Source organism: Eulemur rufifrons, chromosome 3, assembly GCF_041146395.1.
Source record: "Eulemur rufifrons isolate Redbay chromosome 3, OSU_ERuf_1, whole genome shotgun sequence".
In the NCBI taxonomy this organism is placed as follows: domain Eukaryota; kingdom Metazoa; phylum Chordata; class Mammalia; order Primates; family Lemuridae; genus Eulemur; species Eulemur rufifrons.
Genome location: NC_090985.1, coordinates 26,612,878 through 26,638,595, shown reverse-complemented (window position 1 = coordinate 26,638,595; position 25,718 = coordinate 26,612,878). Strand labels below are relative to the sequence as shown.

The window sequence follows — 25,718 nt, the reverse complement described above, 5'->3', positions numbered from 1 at the left end:
GAGAGACAGGAGTTTGGAGCTGCCCGTTTCACTTTGGGGGCCTGTTTTGTTCCCTTTGTTTTTTAAAGAGTTGAGTTTTCTTTTTTAATTATCCTAATACCGGGCAGCTTCCTTCCCCTCTCCCAAGTATTTGCACAATATTTGTGCGGGGTGGGGTGGCAAGTTTTTTAAGTCTTTTCCCTCTCTTGGACAAGCACAGGGATCTCATTCTGCTTGGTTTTGGGGGCTGGTGGGGCTTCTCCGGCCTGGCCCCGGCCTCTCCAGCCCCCGCTGGCCCCGCTCTGCCCATCCCGGGTCGGGCGGAGCATGGCGCGGATGAACCGGCCCGCCCCGGTGGAGGTGAGCTACAAGAACATGCGCTTCCTCATCACGCACAACCCCACCAACGCCACCCTCAGCACCTTCATTGAGGTGAGTGGGGGCCGGGTGGGGTCGATAGGCCAGAGCTGGTGGGATGGGGTTAGAGCAGTCAATGCCGCGCACTGCTTATGGATCCTCTCATGGGATCCTGAGGGGGGACGTACGATGTCCTGGGGGCTCACCTGGGTTCCATGGGGGGGGGGCCTGCGGAGGGCTGGTGTGAGCAGAAGGGACTGTGTGCTGCATGGCTAGTGCGAGGTTGGGAAGTGAGGGTGCAACAGGCTGGGCTCTGATTGGTGGGACATGGCCATGGCTGGGGCCGTCCGAGCCCTTTGCTCACCCTTTGGCCCCCGTGCAGAGGCTGAGCAAGAAGGGAGGGGGGCCCTGATGTGAGAAGTTGCTGCCTAGTAGGGGCTACACAGAAGGGGAGAGGTGTGCAGGTTGGCTCCATGGCCCGCCCAGGCCACAGGAAGCCTTTTCGGGCTTCGGCAGGCTTCAGGTTAGAACAGGCTGGGCTGGGGGCTTCAGGGCTCAGATCTCTTGTGTGCGGAGGGAGTGGCCACAAGGTAGTGGCCACCGCACCCTGGAGAGCCAGGAGCAGAGAGACCAGCTCTCCGCAACTCCAGCACACGTGACCACAAGTGTTGGCAGAACCTGTGCTGGGACCCGAACCTGTGCTGGGACCCGAACCTGGAGCTGTCCACGTGGCCTCCTGTGGGAGCCGGGCCCCTGCAGCGCTCCCTGCTGTGTGCAGAGCCTGCGCTACGCAAGGCTGCGGCAGAGGTTGCAGTCGAGTGCAGGGCTTTTTGCAGAGCTTGCAGCCAGGCGCAGGGTCGTTTGTGGCCTCAGACTCTATTTTTTCCTTTGCAACATAAGTCACCATGGACTTGTCATAATTAAACAGGGACATGGGTATGAGAGGGCATCGAAAACTAGAGAGAGAGGGGCAGTGGGCACCTGGTCACTGAGCCAGATGCCCTATGGAGGATGTCTGCCCCGTCTCACAGCTGAGACCCTTGAGATGACAGCAAGACTGGTAAGCATAGCACTGTGAGTGACCAGGGTCAGGGCTCAGAATGTGACCAGGGTTGGGGTTCAGTGTGTCACCAAGGGACAGGGCTCAGAGTGTGACCAGGATTAGGGCTTTAGGTCTGACCAAGGTTGGGGCTCGGTGTGTGACCAGAGTCAAGGCTCAGTGTGTGACCAGGGTCCAGGCTCAGTGTGTGAACAGGATCAGGGCTCAGCATGTGACTAGGGTCCAAGCTCAGTGTGTGACCAGAATCTAAGTTCAGTGTGTGAACAGGATCAGGACTCAGTGCCTGACCAGGACCAGGGCTCAGCATGTAACTAGGGTTGAGGCTCAGTGTATGACTAGGATCAGGGCTCAGTATATGACTAAGATAATGGCTCAGTATGTGGCCAGGGTCAGGGCTCAGCATGTGAATAGATCGGGGCTCAGTGTGTGATCAGGGTCAGGGAGGGTTCAGCTGCCCCTGCTGAGGACACAGAGGGACTCTGGTGTACCCCCATGGTCTCAGAGCCTGGCACCTCCTCCGACTCCCTGTGTTCTTAGAATAGTTGGCTTTTGGCCTCCCTGTGTCCGGTGTCCCCATCGCATGATCAGCAAGACCCAGCAACTGATCCCTTCACCACTCCCAAAATAGCTGCAGGGAGCAGGTCGGGGTGGGAACATCCCCTGCACGTGGCCCGCATGGAGTGGGGTATAAATATCTGTCTGGCTGTGCGTGACCATGACCTTTTCCCTGGTAGTGTGGGCTTCCCCACTGGTGTGCAGGCTCTGGCTATCTGAGCGGGCACCTGCCCCCCTGCTCTGAGGCCCCCTGCCAGCTGAGGCCTGTCCCTAGGAGACTCTGAAGGGCTCCTGGGCTTGGCCTGCCGGTGGGGGGCTGCCCAGATGCAGGGCCCATGTGTGGGCTGGGGGAGCCTCTCCCTCTGGGGGACTCAGTAGTTTTGCCTGGAAAATGGGGCCTTGCTGGTAAGATTGGGTGTCCTGAGCACCACAGAGGAGGGAGGTAGTGTGCTGAGAGCTGCAGTCACAGCTGTCCAGCTGTGAATTACAGTGGCTGTAGGTGGGAACACCTTCCTCTGTGCTGTTGGGCCAAGGGACAAGTGCCCGGCGGCATCAGGAAAGGCTCTTCCAGCCCCAGATGCCACCCTGGCCAGTCACTGAGCCTGAGGGTCCACCATAGGTGGTGCTCACTGCATCTGAGCTTTCCTGTCTGGTCCAGGGGACACGGCCCTGCCCTGGGGGCTCCAGTCAGTGGGTCCTGACCCCTGATCTCTGCAGCATCAGGCCAGCCTGCCTCTCCCTCCTCCCCTTACCAGGACCTGAAGAAATACGGGGCCACCACCGTGGTGCGCGTGTGCGAAGTGACCTACGACAAAGCCCCGCTGGAGAAGGACGGCATCACTGTGGTGGTGAGAGCTGCGTGGCGCTGGGACACCGCTGTTCCCTGGGGGGTGGGGTGGACGGGCCCTCTTGGCCTGGGCGGCCCTTCTCAGCCTGGGTGCGCCTCTCCGCCTGGGCAGTGGGTTTGTGCTCCTTGCTGTGGGGCAGGCACATGTGGCCTCTCTAGTGCCACCAGCCATTCTGCAGCCTGTTTGTGCCTGGGCCACATGTGTCTGGGCACATTGGGAACAGGCTGAGTGTCAGGACGTGGGACCCAGAGAAATTCACCCCCTCTGCATCCCATTTTCCACCTCTGGTGTGGCCTGGGCCAGCCTGCAGGGCAGGGGTTGCACTTGGTGCATTAGCCCGGCTGCAGCTCCTGAGAGCTGGGCCCTCCTGCATGCTGGGGTCTTAGCCTCACAGCAGCCCTTGCGTGGTTCCATCTTGGGGAAACTGAGGCTTGGGTCAGGCCACATAGTGGGAAGGCATGAGCCTCGGCCTAGGGTGGCACACAGTTATGGTCCTGACTGCTGGGTGCGCTCCCTGTTGGAGTCTAGGGCTATGACCTCTAACATCCCTGCCTGGCAGAGCAGGGCCCCCCTGTGTGGACGGGGCTGCTGGGGCGCAGTGGGTGTGCACTTGGTTCCCCGCGAGAACCTGGCAGAGCCAGCCCCCATGGGGCTGCATGCAGGCTGCCTGGCTCCTCCACGCCTGGGCCCGTCTCAGGCTTACCTCCCTCTCCTGCCTGGCGTCTGGGGCCCTGTTGCCGGGCAGCAGGTCCCTGGGAAGCTCCCTGCAGAGGCTGTGGGGAGGGACCCTCAGGGCCGTTTCCCTGGCTCCTCCAGCCTTGGGGACCCAAGTCTAGGTGGAGGGTAGGGCAGTTCTGCTGCCATGTCCCTGTGGAACGGGCCACAGCAGCCAGAGCCCTGGAGCCAGCTCTGGGGTCCAGCGCAGCCTGGTGGCCGGCGACTCCCCTGGCGCAGGCTTCCCCTCCCGGGCTGGGGCAGGGAGTGAGGCCAGCCCAGTGTGCGGCAGGCCCTGCCTCGCTGTGCTTGGGCCTCTGTCTCTTCTCCTCAGTGTGGAGGACCCTTTCCTCACTGCCTTTCATCCGAGGGCCCCATTTTGACAGGTATCGCTGTGTTTAGAGGCCACTGCTTGCCATTTGGGAGTGGTGGGAAGAGCTGGTGCTTTGGGGCCAGACAGGCCTGGGTGCATCCTGCCTCTGCCCCTTCCTAGCCCTGTGGCCCCACAGGTCACTCTGAGCCTCAGGCTCCTCATCTTAAAGTGTGGGTGCTTGGAAGGCTGGGAGGCGATGGCGTGTAAGTACCTCTTGGCACAGGGCACGTCAGAGACCCTCCCTCCCTGCACTGCAGCAGGGGGATTGGGGTTAGACTTTGGGCAGCCGTGCAGACAGGCTGCCTCCAGGAGTTGCCCTGCCTGGAGGCCGGAGAGGGGATGAGGCGACCCCGAGGGCTGCCTTTCAGCCTCAGTGGGCCCTTGTGGGCTCACGCCTGGTAGCACACGGCACCAGTTGTGGAGCAGTCCCTGGCCCTGCGTGAACTGCCTCGCCAAGGCGGAAGGGCCTCTGTCCCCACTGCGGCGCACCCTCGGCTGAGCCCTCCCCACGCAGACTCAGGCTCGCCTCACCTGCCTCTCCAGGGCGGTGGGGGCCCGTGGGAAGTGCGGCTCATTTTCCAGAACCAAATTAACCCCCTGCTCCCAGGACACCTGACTAGAAGATCGCAGGCTTTACTGACTAGTCCTGCTTCCAGAAATACGGCCTTACCCTACTGCCCTTTCTTCATTCCTCCCAGTGTCTGAGCTGTGTGGCCGTGTTTGGGGGTTGGGGACGCAGACAAGCATGTGTCAGCCATCTCGTGTGCCACCGTGGAGGACAAGACCCCTTGGGCCTGCTGACCTCAAACCTCTCAGGCTGCCATGGGCACGCAGGCGGAGGGATTGCGACCCCAGAGCCAATGGGGTGGAGGTAGCAGGGCTCATGGGCTGTGGAGGAGGCGCTACTCAGAAAGGGGCAGGGTGGTCCAGGAAGGCTTCCTGGAGGAGAGAACAACTGAAGTCAGCAGGAAATGATGAGTCTGGGGCACTCACCATGGGGCACTCATGGTGGGACACTCATGGCCAAACCGTGCCTCCACCTTAGGGGGCTGCTGGCATCCACTGCCTCTCTCAGAGCACCGTGTCTCGTCCCAGCCAGCCTGAGCCCTGGGGCCACCTCTCCTGGCCACCTCCAGGTCGGGGTCCTCACGGGCTGCTTCCCTCTGCAGGACTGGCCATTTGACGACGGGGCTCCCCCTCCTGGCAAGGTCGTGGAGGACTGGCTGAGCCTGCTGAAGTCCAAGTTCTGCGAGGACCCTGGCAGCTGCGTGGCCGTGCACTGCGTGGCGGGCCTGGGACGGTGAGCGGTGGGGTGGGCTCCCCACGTCAGGCGCTGCTGCCGTGAGCTCAGCTTGAGCCTGGGTATCTGGTGGTCTGACCTTCTCGCTTTTGGATGTGGGTCCGGAGCTCACAACCCCGTGACCTTCCCAGAGGCCCATGCATAATGGCTCCCAGACAAGTCCTTTAACAGCCTCACAGGAGGAAGTCCTTCCCCAGGTCTAACCCAGCCCCCTCCTGCTGCGGTTCAAACTGTCCCTGTACCTTGTGCAGGAAAGGAGCTGCTGCTCCACCTCCCAAGACACAGGGACACTCCCAGGGCCTTGGACCCCTGAGGCAGGAGGAACGGCAGCCTGGATTAGATTGAAATGACCCAGGCAGTGGGACCCCACCCCCCATTTGCAGAGGGAGGACCAGCCAGCAGGGTTGATGGCAGTGTGTTTCAAGCTCTTACCCCAGGCCAGACCCGAGCTTAGTGCTTTACCTGTGCTCCCTTGTTTACCCATCCTGCCAACGAATTTTACATGGGAGGGGCCCAAGGCACAGAGAGGTTGCCCAAACCACCGGAGGTTGCACAGTAGGGACAGGCGGGATCTGGGATTTGGGCCCAGGCAGCCTGACTTGGCTCCAAGCCAGTGCCCTCATTGTGGAGCTCAGGGCAGTGGGCCCCCTCGGTCCCCATGCCCTGCGTCTTCCACAGGTGGCCTGTCAGGGGGACGGCATGTGGGCTCAGATGACCCCAGCCTTACTGTCTGTCCCCAGGGCTCCGGTACTCGTGGCGCTGGCCCTCATCGAGAGCGGGATGAAGTACGAAGACGCCATCCAGTTCATCCGACAGTGAGTGCCTGGAGGGGGAGGGTGGGCTGTGATCCCCGCGTCCAGGCGAGAGGTCCTGGTGCCCAGGGCCTCTGCTGGCTCACACCCCTCCAGCACCCCGTGGCTTCTGCCCTGTGCCCTCAGCCGAGGCTGCATCGGTCAGGACGGGCTGGGCTGGGCTGCAGAAACAGGCAGCCCCAAAGCGTCTTTGAACAGCCGGGAGGCAGAGGATGGCGGCCGTGGTGACAGCAGCACAGTGGGTACTGCTCTGCTCACCGCCACAGAGGGCCGCTGGCCCAGCGCGTCCTTCCTGCCCTCCCAGACACGAGCTCCTGAGGCCCCCGCCATCCTGCCGTGGCGGTGGGACTCGCTTCGCTGTTCAAGGAGGAAGGACTTGTGGAAGCCGTCCAGCCCAGCCCCTCGGCGTAAACCAAGACCCTGAACACCCCACAGCGCCGTGCCCACCATAGGGCGAGGACGCGGGCTGGTGTCTCTTGAAGCTGCCCCCGAGTCCCGCTGCTCCCGCCCTACCCCCTAGAGGTTTCCAGGCCCCCCTCCCCTCTGCGTGGCTGGGTGGCCTGCCTGGGGAGGGCTCCCCTCTGCCCACTGCTCCCAGGAAAAGCAGTCCTGGGGGAGTCAGGCAGGCACAGCAGGGCCGCGTCCGCAGGCACACTGACGCTACACACGGAGGCCTGCCCCAGCCCAGCTGCTGCGTGCACGTGCACGCGTGTGTGTGTGACACACACGCTCTTGTGCTGCTCCTGAGATGGCCTTGGCCGGGCACAGCCATCCCTTCGTTCCTGAAGCAGGCTTGTTACCAGCCACGCCGGCCCGCCCTGTGTGTCCACGTGAGAGGGCGTGCCTGCAGGCGCTCAGGTCTCCTGGGGGGGCCCATGTGCACACGCATACGCACGCACCCACGGACACGTGCACACACGCAGGTGGCTGTGTGCACACACGAATGCATGGACACAGGCACACATGCACACGCCGGTGGTGCACACACATGCACATTCAGTTGTGCACCTGTATATGCGCACTCACACATGCCAGCGCACACATGCACACACAAGCACAGATGTGAACACACTCTCTTTCTCCCAGTGCACCTTGGTGTGGCTCTGGGAGGGCTGGCTGCCAGGTCTTCACTGTGGCTGTCCCTGCCCCACGCCTTGCTAAACCTCCGTGGCTTCTGCTGCGTGGCTCCCTCTGCTCCAGGCTGCATCGGTCAGGGCAGGCTGGGCCGTGCAGCAGAAACAGGCAGGCACAAGCCCTGGTGCCTCACAACAGTGATTGTTTCTTGCCCACATTGTGTGCCTGATATGGTTAGTAGGGGCTCTGCTCAGGGACCCAGCTGAGGCCAGAGTCTGGTCACACCTGAGGTCCACGGGTAGGTGGTGATTGATGAGCCTCCAGAAGTGCTAGGCCCCCACTTGTCCTGTTACCTCAGGGTGTCTCAGGCTCCTTTGCAGTGTCACCTCCAGGAAGCGTCTCCTATCTCCCTGGGCAGGTACATATGTGAAGGTGAGGTGGCAGGAACAGTGTGACCTCACAGGCCAGGTTCTTGGTGTCTTGGAGCTGGAAGCAGCTCACTGCCACAATGACCCCACTGGTCCCGCTGCCCTGTGCCAGGCCCTGTGCTTACCATCGGTCCTTTGGTCCCCTTGTGTCCCACCACCACCATCCCATTTCACAGATGAGGAACCTGAGGCTCAGGGAGGGAGTGGGACTTGGCCAGGGTGGCAGAGCTGGGAGGGTCAAGGCAGGACTCTGGCTCCTGAGTTCTGTGCACAGCCCTGCCTTGCTCGCAGCCCCCGCCCGTCCCCTGATGGTGGAAGTGCCCAGGCCCCACCCTTGGGGCCCTCTTAGACGTCACGGCCTGCGGTGGGTTGTCCCCAGCCGGGGAGCCTGGGGAAGTCAGCCTGGAGGAGTGAGTGAGTTTGGAAGGCAAGCAGGGGTGAGCTGCAGGTGACCAGTGACCGCAGGGAAGGGGACTCCGGCAGTGGGAGCAGCCGGGCAAAGGCCCCAAGGGAGGAGGGGCTCTGCTGGCCACAAGGACACTCTGCTGGCCACCAGACCCGCTGCCCCCACTGCACTCCATGCCTCGAGCTCCTGGGGCAGGCGAGTTGGCCAGCTGGGGCCAGATGACCCCATCCCTGTCCCCATCTTCCCAGGAAGCGTCGAGGAGCCATCAACAGCAAACAGCTCACCTACCTGGAGAAATACCGGCCTAAACAGAGACTGCGGTTCAAAGACCCACACACGCACAAGACCAAATGCTGCGTCATGTAGCTCAGGACCTTGGCCAGGCCTGGGGCCTGTGGTGGCCCCGCCCTGCCCCGGCCCGCCCCTAGGGGCTCTGTGCCTTGGCCGGCCCCCATCTGGCCTTCCCCTCCTTGTGGAGTCCGACCGGCCCACCGGCCCTGGTGTGCCCCCTTGCCGGCCCCCCCACCGGCCCCTCCCACGTCTGCCTCTGCCCCCTGGTCCTGCGTGTCTGAGCCCAGTCGGGCCCCCTCTTCCCTGGCTTCCCGCCAGCATCCTCGATGCCACCGCGGCAGGTCTCCTCTCTGGCCTGTTTATTGCAGGGTGGGGGTGTGTTTTTTAACCACTGGGCCCAGCCCCTCCTCCGCGGCCCCTCACCCGGACCTGTTCTCGGCACCTTGTTACCAGATCCCGGGCAGTCGGGTGTTCCGGACCCTCTAAGGCAATAAAAAAGGAGCCGTGCCTGTGTGTGGAGTGGGGTGCGGGCGTGGGTGGGGTGGACGGCAGCCTTGGGGCCGGCGGAGGCTGCTGTCCCCGGAACCTGCCGCCCCTGCGCGGGGGCTCCCATGGCGCCCCCTGGTGGCCCTGCCGGGCCCCGCACCCCTGACTTAGAGGCTGCTGGGAAGTCTCTGGACTGAGTTGCTGGTGACGGTTTGGCTTTTGGGGTTGGGGCACTAGGAGGTGAGGCTCGCTGGGTACATTTTCAGGGCCTTGTGTCCGGTGGGGTGGCCTCATCTCAGCCTCAGAGGCCCAGAGAAGGGAGCCGGTGGTGGTGGGATGATTTCGGGCACCGTGGGTCAGGGTGGAGGGATGCACCATCCCGTCAGCCCAGGGAGGAAGGGCACACGGGTGCCTGGGGCTGGGTCTGAGTGTGCTTGGAGGCCCTGGGGAGGGGGCCTGCCTGAGGCCATGGACCATGAAGCTCATATGCCTGTGTGTGAAGTTTCTGGGGGACCGTGCCCCACCCTGGGCTGAGAAAAGAGGTGCGAGGAGGGTGGGGCCACACCTGGGAGAAGGGTGGCTCAGGCTGCCTGTGTGGAGGCTGGTGGGTGGTCTCTGCCCCAGGCCCCTCCCCCAGGCACTGTCACCACCTGGGGACACCACCCAGATGATTTACTGGCCCCTTCTCTGAGTCACTGCCCCAGTCAGGGGCCTCAGTCCCAGAACAGGGGCCCAGGCTGCCCCCCACCTGGCTGCCCACCCTCCATCCCCCCACACCTGCCCTAGAGTAGGGCCTCTCACCCATCCCCCCAGAAATAATTTTCCTCTTTTCTCTGGTGAGGAAACGGGCCAGGGTGAGCCTCGTGCCCAGGTGGCAAGGCAAGACCTTATCAGGGGCTTGTTCCCCACAAACCAGCTGCCCACCACCAGGGCCGTCCTGTCCACTCTCATAGCAGGGGCCTGGGGTGGCCAGGTGGGCTGTGTCTTCCTGGGGTCCTGGGAGGGTGACCCCAGGGGACACAGGCTCTGTCCCTCCATCCCCGGCCTGGCATTGGACTGCTGATAGCACTGGTGTCGCTGATGGGACACCTACTGTCCACCAGGCCCTGAGAGGCTGCTGGCCCTGCCCGGTAGGAATAGGCCCCTCCCCATCTCCAAGTCAGTGTCAGGTCCAGGAATCCATCGAGCCTGGGCCCCCCAGCTCCATGCTCTTGCTAAGACAGACTTTCCAGAAGGGAGGATGAGCCAGAGGACAGGCCAGGCGGCCACTGCTCAGAGGCGCCGGGTGAGCGGGCGGAACCAGCAAGCCGACTCCCGGGGCGGACCGCACCCCTGCCCGGGACACAGCTCTGGCACCTTCTGCTCCCCCAGCCTCCAGCCGGGGAGGGGCCTGCGGCGGGTGCCCGAGGAGGTCGGTGGACGGGATGGGTGAATGCAAGAAAGGCAAAACCTCCCGAAAGCCCCTTCTCCGGCGGCCCCACCTCGGAGACGGACGATGGGTGAGGCGGCCCAGACCTGCCGCCTGGGTTCTTGTGCGGAGGGGCTACCAGCTCCACCCATGGCCATTTTCTCCTTTCCTCAAACACGCCTGGAACTCAGTAACTCTGTGTTCGGTGAAGGTCGCTGTATTTTTCAATCCACCATCCAAGGTTTGTGCAGTGCAGCCCTGCCCCGAGGGGCTCACAGGCTAGTGGTCCACCCTTGAGAGGGTGGGGTGCTCCGCCTTGGGAGGGGGAGTTGAGGAGGGCTGGCGTGGGGGACATGGGAGCTGGGCCTGTGGGTGAGCAGTGTGGGAGGTCGGGGAGGGCTTCCCGGGGAAGGAGCTGCCCCAGCCAAGCTGTGGATGAGGGTCAGTGCAGCCCGAGGGAGGGAAGGACGGGGTGGGCTCTCTGGGCTGTCCTGCTGGGGGGGCGCTGGCTGGCCTGGCTGGGGTCTGGAGAAAGACACAGCCCGGGGTGAGGCCCCAGGAAGAGCTCTGTGGGGAGGGTCTCTCCAGGTGCTCCCTGGGCCCACAGGCCAGGGAAGGGCCCATCTGCCCATTTCACATGTGGGAAAACCCAGGCCGAGGGGGAAGGACCTGGCTGAAGGTTGGACAGGTCCCCGGCTGGCTCTCTGGGAGTTAGGGGGAGCCTCCTCTGGATTTAGACTCCTAAGGGGTTTTAAAGATGGCACAGCTGAGGCTCAGAGAGCCAAGACCCCTGCCTCAGGCCCCACAGGGTGGGCCAGGCTCCCTGGGAAGGTCCTGCTGCCAGCCCTGACCGGAGTAAGCAGGATGGAGGGGTGGAGGGAGACAGTGGGGTCCCTGGGCTGGGGGTGCCCTTCCCCACTGCTAGCCCCTCAGTCGTGGTGGCGCCCAAGCTGGAGACGAACTGCAGACCGAGTGAGCACCTTGGGGAATGCTCCGGGGTGGAGGCTGCCCCTGCAGCGCCTGCCAGGCCCAGACACCACAGGCCTCGGCTGGGCTCAGGTCATGCCGACCAAGCTGATCCCATCTCTGTCCCTGGGTCTGACCCTACTCCTGTCCTGGAGTCCTGCCAGTGCCTCCTGGGGCTTAGCTTGGTCACAGCAGAGGGGCCCACGGGTTGGTGGGCAGGGAGCTAACAGGTGTAACACTTCTTTGTTGAATCTAGATCTTTCTTTTAAATGGAAAAATGTCATGCAGACAAACTCTGTGTGGGCAGATGGGGCAGGGCTGACCGACCAGGTTGAGGGGAAGGAGGAGAGGGTGGGGGAGGACGGCTGGAGGTCACTGCTGGGGTCTGGCCGACACCTTGGGAAGGATGGAGAGCTGCCTGGTGGCGAATTCCCGGATGCCAGGCTCCGGGTCTTTCTTGAGATCTTCAAAAGCTCCGGGAGAGGAGGGACCAGTTAGGGGACCCCAGCCTGGCCTGGGTGGGAGGTGGGCAGGGTGTTGCCCTGACCCCAGCTCCTCCGACTCCAAGCCTGGGACAACTCCCTTCCCTCATCGTCCCCGCCCATTTCCGGCCCCTTATTTTATCAGAGCCCCCAGCAGTTGTGGAGTGGTGTGAGCCCTCTCCCAGGTGCCCTGATGGGGCCTGAGGAGGGGCTGGAGAAGCCCCTCCTCCTCTGGGGCCTCAGTCTTGCCATCTGCAGAATGGGTTTTAGAGCACTAGAGCTGGGGGGGGAGGGTGTGGGTGGGGGGAGGGTTTTACAGGGCAGGGGGTTGCTTACTGCGGAACAGCAGGTTGGAGTCAACGTTGTTCACCATCTGGGACACAGCCTGGGGGTGGTGGCAGATGGTATAACCTGTGCAACAGACGGAGGAGCAGCTGGCCAGTGGATGGGGGTTCCCCCCATCTCCTTGGGGGGCTCAGGCCCACCCCTACGCCTCCTCAGCCCCAAGGCCCCCCTCAACCCCCGACCTTTCTTCTCCTGACAGTGGGTGGGTTGGGGTGGGTGAGGGTCAGGAGTGCTCAGGAGGGGCAGGCCCTCTCTCACCTATGAAGAGTGCAGCCCACATCTTGATGTGGCGGTGGTGGCTGTGCAGGTAGCTGATGGCCTGTGACAAGTGGATGCTGAACTCCTCCTGGCTGTGGGTCATCTGGCCGGAGGAGGACACACCCATCATTGGCTGGGGCCGGGGGGCTGGCCCTGGAGAGACCACTGATCTGCAGTCCTGCCCGACCTCCCCCAGCCCTGGGTGTGTCCAAGATGGGCGAATGGGGAGCAGCCAGCCTGGCCTGCCACCCCTGCCCTGCCTCCTATCCCACCATAGCCTAGTGTCCCCTGGCCTGGGCCCTCACCAGGCAGGTCCAGAGGAAGTGGCGGGCGCTGAGGCCCCTCTCCCAGGCCAGTGTGCAGAAGAGGGTGTGCCGTAGCCGCCAGCGCAGCAGCACGGCACAGCGGTAGAAGGTGAACTTGGCCTGCTGTGGGGACAGACAGGGGAGGGGGTCACCCACCACCCCATGTCTCCAAGGCCCGTGCCCCAGAGACCATGAGGCTTTGGTGGGCATTGGAGGCAGCTTGCTGTGCCAGTGTGCCCTGGCTCCTTCCTGCTGCACCCCTTGGGAACACGTCCCCTGCCACCCTGGCTGCCTTGGGTTGGACTGCACACAGCTCTCTGTTCCTTTGGAACTGGCTGCCGCTTGTCTGTCTCCTTGATGGCAGGGAGCTGAGCTGTGTCTAGTGGTGGCTGCATGGGCTGGTGCTGGCACACGGCGGGTGGACTCAATCCATATTCAACAAGTTCAGCGAACAGCCTGAGCCCCTACCACGTGCCAGGCACTGCCACACAGCAGTGAGCAGAACAGACAGTACGGCCTTGCTGTGCATGTGTGTGTACATGTGTGTACATGTGTGAGCAGACTGACGATGGTCCGGGAAAGGGTGCTGGTGGCCAGACCCTCTGCCTGCCCACCTGCGGCCCTGTGGAGCACCCCTCACGCTCAGGCGGCCCTCCTGCCATCTGCCTGCCCAGTCCCTGGCCACCTGTGGGCCCCAGCCCTGGCCAGGGCGAAGGCCTGCCAGCCCGTCTTGCCTGCAGGGGGGCACTGACCGTGGCGACAGCTGGGCATTCGTCCTTCAGGTGCAGGAGCAAGGGCACCATGCTCTGGTGCACCTGGGTGCGCAGGCTGCTCAGCTCCCCGTCTGCCATCGCTGCCACCAGGTCTCCAAACAGTGCCATGGCTGCCGCCCGGATCTTGTCCCGCTCCTGCAAGGCAAGGGCTCAGAGCCACAGCCAAACCTGCTTAGGGGTTTGACCCAGCTTTCACCCAGTGGGGGACCCCACACCACATGGTGGGGCTCCGGGGTCCCAGGGCAGGGCCAAGTCTCCAAGTCTCCCCTCAGTCAGAGCTGGCAGGGCCAGGTTCCAGCCTCCCCAAGGACACGGCATAGTTTCTCTCATACCCACAATCACGTCCTGACACCCAAGCGCCGTGAGTGCACCTGGGGGTGGACTTAGCCCCCTAATTTCCCAGTGAAGGAAAAACAATGATACGTCATGAAGTTAAGAAATCTGGGCAGTCAGCTGTAGGACCGGCGAGGCCGGAGAGAGTGAATGTTGACATGGAGGAGGGGCGGAGGCCCCTGGTGACACCTGGCATACGGGGTCCACCTCTGCCCGGGTGCACACCCAGGCGCTATTGGGCCTCGCCTCCCGGCTATAGCTGGAAGGTGGTAGTGGGGCTCCCCGCGGTGGAGGAAGGGGATGTGCGTGGCGGGTGCAGGAAGGGCGTGGGCAGGAAGGCCCCTGTCGCGCTCACGTCATCGAAGAATGAGCGGGCGTTGATGGCGACGCCGAGGCTCTGGGCACCTGTGCCTTGAGAGCCAAGGCGGTGCAGCACGTCTGACACGGTGTCCATGATGCGCACGACCACTGTCTCACTGTTCTGGAAGAATCCTTCTAAGAAGAACGGCAGCTGCCTGCGGAGCAGGTTTCCCTGGGGGCGGCGGGAGGGGGTGGTGGGTGGAGGCGCCAGGCCCCACCACCCCTGTCCCTGCCCCCATGTGCCGGGGCCTGCCCGGGATGACCTGGAGCTGTGCGTCTGGCGGCTCTGCCCACCATGGGGCGCCGTGCTCCCCCAGGAGCCCCGAGGCCTGCACAAGAGACCTCAATACTAATTGGGTCCAGGTTCCTTCCTTCACCAAGTCCTGGGCCACCCCTCCCTTTCTCCACCCCACCCTGCCCTCCCCCACTCCCAGCCTGGCCACGGGTCAGGTGGAGTCCGGGGAAGGGACCGGACAGAGTTGGTCAAATAGCCCATACTGAAGTCACTGGTTTCTCCCACAAGGGGGATTTTGTGTGCACCAGGTGGTGGCTCCAGACCTTTTATGTTGCAAATGACCATTATGTTCCATTTTTACACTTTGCTTCTTTTTTAAAAAAAAAAAAAAATTGAATTTATTTTCAGCCAACTCTGTCTGCTCCACTTGTTGGCAGTGCATTCCTAAATTTGCTAGATGGATTGTCAGAAAGCAATGTGTTGGCAAATGGATGTTTCCTGACCTTGGGCCCCTTATCCATGGCTTGTGTGCAGACCTGGGTGATTTTTTACAACTTTTAAACAAGTTTAAATCAATTTTACCGGCTTCCTAAGCTCTGTTTGGTTTTAAAATACTAAATTCATTTTCAGCAAGTGAGTCATTCAACAGCAACACACACTTTCTGAGGATATATGTTGTAGAGGTAAGTCAACAATGGCTTGTTGGGGGGACCCATCCATAGGATTCTCAGAGGACGTTCTCTCTGGGCCAGGCTTGGGAGCCACTTGGCTGGCTCCTCAGTGGCACCTGGAAGTCTGTAGTAGGATTCGTCTCTCTCCTGGGTGTGGAGGAGACTCTGTCCCCAGGGATTAGAAACTTCCACCCCTCCCATAACCTGCTCCATTCTATGGACGAGGAAACTGAGGCTCAGAGAAGTGGAGCCAGTGTCTTAATCCACAGTACTGGAAGTAGTGGCAGAGCTGGGATTCCAGCCCAGAGGGCCTCGTCCACACCTGCTGCACCTGGCTGCTCTGTTGGGTGGGGTGTGCGCCAGCCACAGCCCCTGCGGCCCTTACCTTGTCTGGTTGGAAGAGGATGTTCCCCAGGCCCTGCAGGCTCAACATGCGGACCTCGGGGCTGGGGTCCCTGAGGCCTCGCCCCAGCACAGTCCGGGCAGCCTGTTTGGGGAGGACCTCCAGCAGGGCAGGGCTGTAGAGGAACTGGGGCAGCCCCCAGGAGGGCAGGCCATTAAGCTCAGCACCCTTTTCTGGGGAGCCTGTATCTGGGTCAAGGGGTGGGGCTCTGGGACCAGGGTCTCGGTGGGGGTTTGGGGATGGTGGTTGCCCAGCACCCTTCTGGATATCTTGGGTTACAAGCATTTGAAACCTACCTGGTTCAGTGTGCATGTGGGGAAACTGAGGCCCAGGAAGGGAATGGGCCTTGCCTAAGGTCCCACTGCAAGGCTGGGGCCAACGTATGTCAACAGCCTGGCTCATGGGACACCTGGGGAAACAGCCCCTGGAGGGGGGCCAGGCAACCTGCTGGAGGGGTGGGAGCCGGCGTGAGGCTTTGATTTGGGTTCCCCTGACTGGTCCATTTGGAAAGGACACACTTTGCCTCTAGCCCTGCCACTGCCCAGAGCTCAGAGCTGCAAAGCTGGCCACACCCTAGCGTGTCAGGCTCTGACCATCCCCTTCCCGCTACTCCCCGATCACACAAGGGCAGGACAGGGCTGAAGTTTGAGCCCGGGTCTGACTGAGTCTACAGTGCCCCTTCAGCTCTGCAGGGGTTGTGCAGCGAGGGAGGAGGGAGTGGAGACACAGGTCCCCCGAGGCTGCAGGCTGACGGGGGCCTAGAAGTGGGGGGCAAGCCAGGAGCCCCAGACGGTGGATACCCCTGCAGAGCTGGGGCGGGAAGGCGGTGCTGTGAGGGGTCTGCCTGGGTGACCCCCACCCCGCTCAGGGTGAGGTCAGCTGTGGGTTCAGGCTAGAGGATGGTGGCTCAGGCCCACCTGGACCCCTACCTCAGTGAGGATGAGCATGGCTGCCTTCCTCTCCCGCTCCTGCTGGCTCTTATGCAGGCTGGACAGCAGCTGGCCGAGAACTGCCTTGATCTGCCTGCAGTGGTTTTGCACCATGGCCCTGGAGGACAAGGCCTGGGTTTGTGGTCACTGCCCTGAGCCCACCCCACTGCCACCACCCAACCTAGGGGGCCGAGTGGCCAAGAGTATCCTGATGTGGGTGGACAATTCTTTGAGCCTGTTCCTGTGCCCCTTGGCACTTCGTGCCAGGTCTGGGCTGGACATGGGGGAGAGAGAGAGGCAAGTATAGCCCTTGTCCCCAGGAGGTGCAGGCCAGGGTGGGGACTGGGGGAAGACACCTGCATCCACAGGCTCTGAGGCAGTGTGCCTGTGCCTGGGCACGGGGGCAAGTGCCTTCCCGTGCCGGAGGGCCGCTGTGTGCATTCGCGTGAGTCTGAAGGGTCATGCTCACAGGCAGGCCCTGGGGGCTGCAGGTGGCTCCAGAGGCCCCAGGCCCCATCACTGTGGTCCATGCACCAGGCCCCCAGGATCCCCCCACCTGCCCTCAGCCCACCCATACCTGGCGAGGAGGCCCACACCCTTCGGGTAGGTGTGGATGGTGGCGAAGAGCTCCCAGGCGCCCTGCAGCTCCAGATGGGCGAAATCGTGCCAGTGCCCCGTGGTGGACAGCAGGCTCTTCAGTGCCTCCAGCGATGTGCTGCAGCCAAGCAGAGGGGGTCAGGGCCCGCCCAGGGCCACGAGCGGCCACCTGGGCCCCCCCGTCCATGGGAAGGACACCCAGTGCCCCAGATAGAAAGGCATCTTCTGGCTCCTGCCCTGGCTCCAGAGCCTGATGTCCCGAGGCCTCCCTGGGGCTGGCTCATGCCTGCCCTCATTCAACACGGGATATTGGGGCCCAGGACGTGGGGGTTGCTGTCCTGGGCATGGGAGGCAGCACGAGCCCACCCAGAGCCCAGGCCTTGCTTGGGCAAGAGACCAGAGGGGTGCCCGACCAGGGAGGGGAGGGACCAGGCGTTGTGGAGAGGCTCGCTGTGGGTTTGGCACATAGTGAGCGGGAGGTGCCTTTGGAGCATCTTAGAGGAGACAACACTTGCACTGAGGCTGCATTTACATGGCTGAAGCTCGGAGGACAGGGCTGGAGTGAGAGCTGTGGAGCTATCTGGGGACTGGGGGTCTCCCAAGTCATTAAGTAGAGAGGGTCAGGCTGGGCCTCAAGGGATGACACTTAAATAAGGGTGAGGAATGCAGAGGGGGGCGGCTGGGGAGGGAGGAGGAGCTGGGGGTGTATGGCATTCAGGAAGCTCAGAGAAGGGTCCCTATGCCACTCCTGGGACGGGCCCCCTGCTCTCAGATGACACGGAGTAACCCTGTTGCACTGGCCACGCACGTGTGTGATGGAGAAAGAACACCGCAGATGGCGCGTGGTGTAGCTGTGTGAGGTGCTCACCTGTCCATCTCAGGTAGCTCTCTACTGCCACTCCACTGCCACCGAGGAGGGAGCAGTCTAGGGAGGGGACATGTCCTGTCATACAGCCTGGTCAAAGGCACAGAACTGGGATCAAGCTGGGCCCTGGCTCCAAACTGAAACATCAATGAGCTGCCCCAGGCACTGAGCGCAGTCCTGGGACACAGGTAGAAAGCCTGAGAATGCAGGCCTGGGAAATGCAAGGCCACCCTGGCTTGCTGGCCTGTCACCATTCCAGCCACCCCTTGCCTGGTTGCCGTGGGCGCATTACCCTGGATGTGTGAGCGTGCCCTGGAATGAGGCTGTCAGCTTGGACCAGGCAAGCAGATTTGCAAAACTGAGTGTCAAAAGATGAAATGCCATTTTGTGAAAGTCCCCGATGGTGCCCATCCAAATGCCAGCTGGCTTGTCCTCCCGCCCCAAGCTGTGCCATAAAAAGAGGCAGCATTTTCCAGGTCACTGGCCTTAGCCACAGAGTGATGATGGTTTTCAGGAGAAGACAGCTTGGGGGTCATGGCATTTTGCTCGCTCTGTGAGGACTCTGGCCACCTTGGTCCTGTGGCCCCAGGATTCCTCGCCCTTCATGATTGCCTTGTCCCTGTAGCCACAGCAGGGCTCCAGGAAGATAACGTTCAGCTGATTTGAGCATTCTTGAGACTCCCTGTCCAACTCCTGGGGTGAACCATACCCCCGTCCCGCAGGTCCCTAATACCTAAAACCACCTCCAGCGCAGGACCCCTGGGCAGTGCCCAGGGACATGTGTATCCTGAAATCCACATGCAGCCCCAAGATCCATGCAGATGGAGCTCCTCAGGTCCACGCCCAGCCGTGGAAGGACCATCCTCCTGGGCCCAAGGTCTTGCCCTTCCTTCAGCCTCTTTGGACACTCTGCATCCTAGTGATGCTGCCCTATACTCGACCAAACCCCTGTCCCCAGCCTGGCCCCAGAGGGGGCAAAGGCTTCCGAGAAAGAGACGGGGAAGCCCATTCGCTCCCTGAGGCCAGTCAGACCCCAGCCTCCCACCTCCCCAATCCTCCCCCCCACCCCCGCCACTATCTCCTCCTCTTCTTCCTGTTTTACTTTCCTTTTTAACTATGGTAAAATACACATCTCGTACAAGTGACCATTTTAAGTGTACAGTTCAGTGGCATTGAGCACATTCATAATAGTGAGCAAACGTCACTACCATCCCTCTCCACAACTATTTTGTCTTCCTAAGCTGAACTCCCTTAAACACTAACCCCCATTCTCTCCTCCCCCAGCCCCTGGCACCCACAGTTCTATTATACTTTGTGTCTCTATGAATTTGACTGCTCTAGAGCCCTCATATAAACGGAATCATACCATCTTTGCTCTTTTGTGACTGGCTTATTTCACTTGTCATGTCTCCCAGCTTCATCCATGTCGTAGCAGGTGTCAGAATTTCCTTGTTCTCTAAGACTGAATAATGTTCCATTGTGTGTACGCACCACATTTTGTTCACCCATTCATTCATTGCTGGACACTTGGGTTGTCTCCACCTTTTGGCTACTGTGAATAATGCTGCTATGAACATGGGTGTGCAAATGCCTGTTCAGGGTGCCTGCTTTCAATTATTTTGAGCATAAATACAGAAGTGGAATTACTGGGTCATATGGTAATTCCATATTTAATTATTTTAGGAACCTCCATACTGTCTTCCACAGCAGCTGCACCATTTTACATTCCCACGAGCAGTGCACAAGGGCTCAAGTTTCTCTGCATCCTCACCAACATTTGTTATTTTCACTTTTTGATAGCCGCCATCCTAATGGGTGTGAAGTCCCTCCTCCTCTTTCTGTCACAAGCCTTTGCCCCTTGGCCTGGGACGGAGGGAACTGAAGATAACCGGAGGGTGAGCATGAGGAATGCCCTTGAAATAGAGGGAAATGAGGTACCGCATGAGAATTAGGGAGTGTCAGCCCACAATGGATGAAGTGAGAGAACAAGAAGTCCTTTGCGGGGCAGGATGGAGATTGGTTGGAGGAAGACCCAGCTGAGAACTGACCCATGCGGGTCACCTCTCTGAGGAAAAGGGCTTTGCTAGTGACAGGAGCCAAGGGGAGGGAGCGCCCCGCAGGCAGGGCTGGCAGCTCCGATGCAGCCCCACTGGGGGAAGGGTGCCCTGCCCAAACCCCACTCGCTGGTCCCAGGCGGCCCAGCTGAGCGGGACATCAGGGCCCTCGGACAGCCAGGACAGTCCCACCACGCCTCGAGACTCGCCTAGCTGCCCTTGCCCTGTGTCAGCTCCACCCTGCTGGGGGCTCAGAGACAGTGGGCTGCTCAGCAGTGAGGGGCCCGATGCCCTCGGCCCCTCGACGGTGTCACAACAGCCTGGCACACGACCCCAGGCCCTGCGCCACCGCCACACACTTGGGTGATGCCGCCCTGGCAGGCGCCAGCCTCCCCATGGCCCCTGACTGCTGGTGGCGACAGTCACCGCCCACTGCCTCGGCCCCTTTGGCGGGGAAGGCGGCGCAGGTCCTGTGAGGCTCCAGGGAGGGCGCGGGAGCCAGGCCTGGCCAATCAGAGCCCTACAGGTACCTGTGGCGAAGGTGATTGGTTCATCGGTGGGCATGTCACCCGAGGTGGGCCAATCAGAGGCAGTGGACCATGTCCGGGGGAGAGTTTCTCCTTTCGTGGCTGTTGTGGGGCCTCAGTGCTGGGCGGACCTGCCCCGAGGCGGCGGGAAAGCAGGGGCCAATGCAGAGGGACACACCGCCTGGGCATCTCCATCCAGCGGGCCTGGGCAGAAAGCTACTCACAGGCCCCAGGAGAGACGGACAGACGCCCCCACTGCATGGGGGAACCCAGGGGAGACAGAGCCCCCTGATCCATGGGGGAGCCCGAGAGACAGACAGATGTCCTTGCTCCCCAGCACCTTCTGATCTGTGAGCTGCAGGGAGTAAGCCAGGTACAATGCAGACAACAGATGTTAGATGGTGATGGTGCAGTGGGGAGAAGAGAGCCCGGAGCCATGGGAAGGCCACTGATGGGGCTGCTGTCTTGGGGTGGCTGGGGAAGCCTCAGCAAGGTCACAGGTGAGCAGAGTCCTGGGGGAGGCAGAGTCCCTGGGGAAGAGCAGCCAGAAGGGGGAGCAGCACGGAGGAGGACTTCAGCACTGCTTTCTCCCAACCCTCCCATGCCCTGGTGGAGAACGTTTATTAGCTTATTAGGGAAGATTCATGCATTTTGCATGGTTGATCTGAATAAAAAAGGAACTTTATATGCACATTTGAATTCAGGGGCAAGATGAGAAGAAGTGACTTTTTTTAGTCACTTGCCTTGGGGAGAGCTGTTAAAACTGACAAATTGCGTGAAGCACATCATAATACAAACAAATGAAAAGAGTTGGCCCCAGTGGTTTTTAAAGACTTGCTTATTGGATTTCTGGAAATATGACCTGGTACAGAGGGAAGATGAAGGCAGTCAGCCCTACTGCAGCCTGAGTATGACAGGCGGGGGCGGGTGACAGTCCATGACATTTACACAAACATGTGCCAGGGACCAGTGAAATGCTGGAAGGCTGTCTGTCCCCAGGGGGTGAGTGATGGCCTGGTGGGGCCTTGCTGTCTAGGCCAGCTCCACATGGACATGCTGTGTGGCTCAGGGGAAGCCTCTGACCCTCTCTGAGCCTCAGTTGTCTCATCTGTAAAATGGGAAGATGACATTCATCTCCAGAATCCTTACAAGGAGCACACTGGGGTAATGTGGCGCACTGCTTGGCTACTCTTGGTAAGTGCTGTCCCCGTGTGGTCCCTGTATGGCTGTGACAGTCTCTGCTGTAAGTGCCCTCAGGTGATGAGTGAACAGGACACAGCTGCTCTGTGGGCACTGACTGTACCCTGGCCCTGGATGGTGTTTGGGATCATGACTGTTGTGAGTTGAACTGTATCCCCCCTAGAAAGGACATGTCGAAGGTGTCTGCGAATTCGGAATTAGGATCTTGGAATTATTTGGAATTAGGGTCTTTGCAGATGTCATCAAGTTAAGATGAGGTCATTAGGGTGGGCCCTAATCCAGTGACCAGTGTCCTGATAAAAAGGAGAAATTTAGACACAGGTACACAAGGGAGAAAGTCAGGTGACAATGGGGCAGAGATCAGAGTGATGCAGCTTCATGCCAAGGAACACCCAGGACTGCTGGGAGACACCAGAAGCAGGAAGAAGCCAGGGAGGCTCCACCCCTGCAGGTTTTGGGGGAGCGTGGCCCTGCTGCCATCTTGACTTCAGACTTAGGCCTCAGGAACTGTGAGGCAACACATTCCTGTGGTTTTAAGCCACCCATTTGTGGTACTTTGTCACTCAGCCCTAGGAGGCTAACACACCATCTTTGCCCCTGGCAATGTGGTCTTACCTCTGGGGGCTGGGTGTGGCCGCCCCCTGGGCCTGCTGCCTGGGCTGAGGCTCCTCGGGCAGGTTCAGCTCCAAGATGTAGTGCATCTGGGTGAGGAGGGCCAGGAAGAGCTCGGGGTAGGCCTCCTGCACCGCCTTCTTGAACTCTCGGGCGAACTGCAGCTCGTGCAGTGTGTTCATGGCCTGTTGGGGGCAGAAGGGGCAGGGATGAGGCTCCCAAGCCCTAGGGGCCATGGGGCAGGGGGTGCTGATCCATTGTCCCACAAAACCCAAGATGAGTGCCCAGATGATGTCCCCCACTCAAGGCCCAGCACTTGTCACCTCTGCAGACTCAGCCTGGCCTTCTCCCACACCCTCTGGACCTGCCACTGTGGTCACCTTGCTGCTCAACAGCCCGCCTCCTCCCTGCTGTCTGCCTGGGATGCTGCTCGCCCCACACCCCTGCAGACCTCCCACCATGACCCAGGGACCCTGACATCTGCTCTCTGCATTTAGCTACTATCTGAACGGCTTGATGCTTGGTGTCTCGCCCCTCCACTCTGTCACCCTGAAGGTGAGGTCCTGCTGCTGCATGGTCCCCACTGTATCCTTAGCGCTGTGCCTGGCACACAGCAGGGCCCTGGAAGGCAGGGTCTGCCCACAGCAGCCTCCAGCCCCGAGGCTTGCAGTGCGGCAGCCGCCTTCAGTCCAGCATGTTGTCTGGGTGCGGGACAGTACGGAGCAGCGATGACCAGGGGAGGGCTGGGGCTGGGGGCACAGTGGGCCGCAGGGAGGGCCACCCTGCTGCGACCTGGGTTGGTCTGAGCCCTGCACTGCTCTGCTGGGGTGGGGGCTGGGGGCTGGGGGCTGGGGGAGGGACTCTCCCTTGCTGCCATTGTTCAGTCATCACCACACCCTGCTGCAGGCAGCAGCCTGTCTGGGGGGCTCCAGGTGGGGGGCAACCGTGAGCTCTGGGCCTCTGCTCAGGGGACTTTTGGGGCAGGGACTCAGCCTGGAAAGTTCCAAACAGGGTTGGAGGCACAGCTGCTGCCTTGCAGAGTCCAGCCGAGGGGGACAGATGTGGCTGCGTTAGGAGGTAAGCTCCCTGCTCCTGGGGGTGAGCAAGCAGGGCTGGGCCTATGGGATAGGCTGGGGCAGGGATTCCTACAGGAGGGCGGGGCTGCAGGACGCAGCCCTTAAGATTCCTCAAGAATGTACGATTCCAGAGCCCAGGGATGGGGCAGGGGCTTCGAGTCTCTCCCTTCCTCTCTACCTGAGCCCCCCTCTGAGGCCTGGCACACACCACAGGACTGAGCCCCTGAGGACTGACACACTGTCCTGATTCACAGATGGGGCGGAGCCTTGGCCAGGAAGTGGGGGCTGGGCTGCTCCAGGGCCCTTTCCTCCTGGCTGGGGCTGGGCTGGGCTTCTGCAGCCTGCCACACAGTGGGTGCTCCAGGTGCCACCACCGTCTGACTGAATGTCGCCTGGGGTCCAGGGGTGGCAGCAGAGACTCACGGCCAGCGAGCGCAGGTAGGGCTTCTCCTTGGGGCCACTGTCGCTGGCACCGGTAGGCAGGGGCCGATTGTGCAGCCAGGTCAGCAGCATGGTCAGCACCAGGTGGCTCACCGGCTGCTCGGTCCCCAGGGCCTTCCACAGCTGGAAGGCGTTGCTGTGGGCAGAGAGGGGCCGTGAGGGCAGGGCTGCAGCTCAGGCCGGCCTGGCTCAGCCATGCCAGCAGGCCACCGTGACCAGGGCCTGGTGCCAGGAGCATGGAGTCCAGGGTGGAGGCCGGGCTGGGCCCTGAGCTGGACCCTGATGGAGCGGGGGCCAAGGGGTGGACAGGAGCACTGTGGGCTGTCAGGGAAGGGGCACGAGGAGTGGGGCTGGACAAGAGTGACCTGGGGACAGTCGGCCCCTGGTCCCTGAGCATATTTCTCATCCACAGCAGCCTCTTACTGGGTCTCCCCAGTTCCAGGGTCTCCCCTCCACTTCCTCACCCAAACAGAGCTGCCTAATCTGGCCCTGTGTCCCCACTGCTCAACTGCTTGTCACCTTCCATGGCTCCCAGGCACTGTGGCCAGAGCCCCAGCCATCTGCAAAGCCGTCACCTCCGACCTGGGTTCTCTGGCTTCCAGCTCTGCCTGACTTTTCCCCGTCTCCTGCCTTTGGGCCCCCACACCTGCAGGCCTTGTGCTTGGAGCATTCCCTGTCACCTGGCTAATTCCCATTCAGCCTTTAGGGCTCACCATAGTCACCTCCTTCTGGAAGGCTTCCTTGACTACTCTCTCCTAGTCCTGGTTTTGCTGGGGTCTGGGTCCTCCAGCCCAACCTGCTTCAAGTTAAGGGTCGTGACAGTATGTGCACAGAGCTTGCAGTTTGTACAGTGTCCTTGTGCCCATTTTGCAGATCGGGAGACTGAGGGCTGCAGAAAGGAGGCTTGCCCCAATCAAGGCTCTGTCTTGTGACTGGAGGCCAGGCCTGTGCAGGGTTGTGGCCTTTGCACCTGGTCCACAGGAATGACCCTGGGAGACCTGAGGGAGCAGGGGGCAGCAGGGCTGCCCTGAGATGTCAGTGACCATCATGGCCGTTTTTTGCTCTAAATGGTCTTTGGGCCCGAGTGCTGGGTACAAGGGGCTTGAGGGGCATAAGGGATCCTGGAGTGATGGGGCAGGGGCTGGGAGGGCTGTAGTGGGGTGGCTGACTGAGTCCCCACACCTGCTTTAAGACAGATTCAAGGAGGGCCACACTTAAGGCCCTGGGGAAGCCATCCCAGGCACGTTTGACCCTTGGCTGGGTGGGCACAACAGCTTGGGGGACTCCAGGAGATTCTAAAGTATAGTCCCCACCCGCCTGAGAAGCGTGGGCTTTTGGTGTAAACGGGCCTGGGCTCAAATCCCCACTCTGCCCTGTGCTGCTGTGTGACCTCGGGCAAGTCGCTTAACCCCTCAGGGCCAAAAAATAGCAAGATAAGGAGAAGCCAGAGAGGTAGCGGGAGAGGGAGGGGAGTGGGCTCCTGGAAGGTAGGGCTCGAAAGTGTTCCCAGGAGGAGAGGGTAATTGGCTGAGCCAAATTCTGCTGACAAGGTCACGTTTGGTGGGGACAGAGAACTGCCCCCAACGTGAGGGTACCGGTGACCTTGACAAGAATAGTGTTATTGCAGCGGCAGTGGAGAAAGTCTGAGCCAAGTGGGCTTATGAAGGAATGCGAGCCACAACTCACAACAAAAAAACAACCCAATTCAAAAATGTAGAAAGGGCTTAAATAGACATTTCTCCAAAAAAGATACACGAATGGCCAAAAAGCACATGAAAAGATGCTCAACATCATTCGTCATCAGGGAAATGCAAATCAAAACCACAATATGTCGTTTCACACCTACTAGGATGGCTGCAGTCCAAAAATGAAAAATAACAAGTGTTGGCGAGGATGTGGAGAAACTGAAACCTCATACATTGCTGGTGGGAATGTAAAATGGTGCAGCTGCTACGGAAAATGGTATGGCAGTTCCTGAAAAAGCTAAACATAGCACTGCCATATGGCCCAACAACCTCACTCCTAGGTATACTCCCAAAATAATTGAGAGAAGGAACTCTAACATACACTCGTATGCCAGTGTTGACAGCAGTGCTATTACAATGGCCAAAAGGCGGAAACAACCCAGGTGTCCATCAACAGATAAATGGATAAACAAAATGTTGTCTAGACATACAATGGAGCATTATTCAGCC

General features: G+C 60.9%; 2 protein-coding genes across 5 annotated transcripts in view; one reads left to right on the top strand and one right to left on the bottom strand.

Moving 5' to 3' along the window:
* Window positions 1–251: 251 nt before the first annotated feature.
* Window positions 252–8,370, top strand: PTP4A3 (protein tyrosine phosphatase 4A3). 4 transcript variants are annotated; one of them, XM_069465941.1, is made up of 5 exons: window positions 252–411; window positions 2,707–2,799; window positions 5,095–5,186; window positions 5,927–6,001; window positions 8,155–8,370. In XM_069465941.1, the coding sequence occupies exons 1-5, from the start codon at window positions 307–309 to the stop codon at window positions 8,270–8,272; spliced, it is 483 nt and encodes a 160-aa protein (XP_069322042.1). In that variant the 5' UTR covers window positions 252–306; the 3' UTR covers window positions 8,273–8,370. The 4 variants fall into 4 exon arrangements, with proteins under 4 accessions (XP_069322042.1, XP_069322041.1, XP_069322044.1 ...); XM_069465940.1 differs by having other exon boundaries at window positions 5,056–5,186; XM_069465943.1 differs by lacking the exon at window positions 2,707–2,799 and having other exon boundaries at window positions 5,056–5,186.
* Window positions 8,371–11,429: 3,059 nt separating this feature from the next.
* LOC138381362 (maestro heat-like repeat family member 5) overlaps window positions 11,430–25,718 on the bottom strand; it is a 57,925-nt gene continuing 43,636 nt past the window's right edge. The window contains exons 21-31 of the mRNA XM_069465593.1: window positions 23,506–23,659; window positions 22,011–22,191; window positions 16,729–16,873; window positions 16,152–16,269; window positions 15,205–15,348; window positions 13,909–14,085; window positions 13,200–13,355; window positions 12,448–12,570; window positions 12,143–12,245; window positions 11,876–11,950; window positions 11,430–11,530 (exon numbers count right to left, since the gene is read on the bottom strand). Of these exons, the coding sequence (XP_069321694.1) occupies window positions 11,430–11,530; window positions 11,876–11,950; window positions 12,143–12,245; window positions 12,448–12,570; window positions 13,200–13,355; window positions 13,909–14,085; window positions 15,205–15,348; window positions 16,152–16,269; window positions 16,729–16,873; window positions 22,011–22,191; window positions 23,506–23,659 (1,477 nt within the window). The remainder of the gene's footprint in view (window positions 11,531–11,875; window positions 11,951–12,142; window positions 12,246–12,447; window positions 12,571–13,199; window positions 13,356–13,908; window positions 14,086–15,204; window positions 15,349–16,151; window positions 16,270–16,728; window positions 16,874–22,010; window positions 22,192–23,505; window positions 23,660–25,718) is intronic.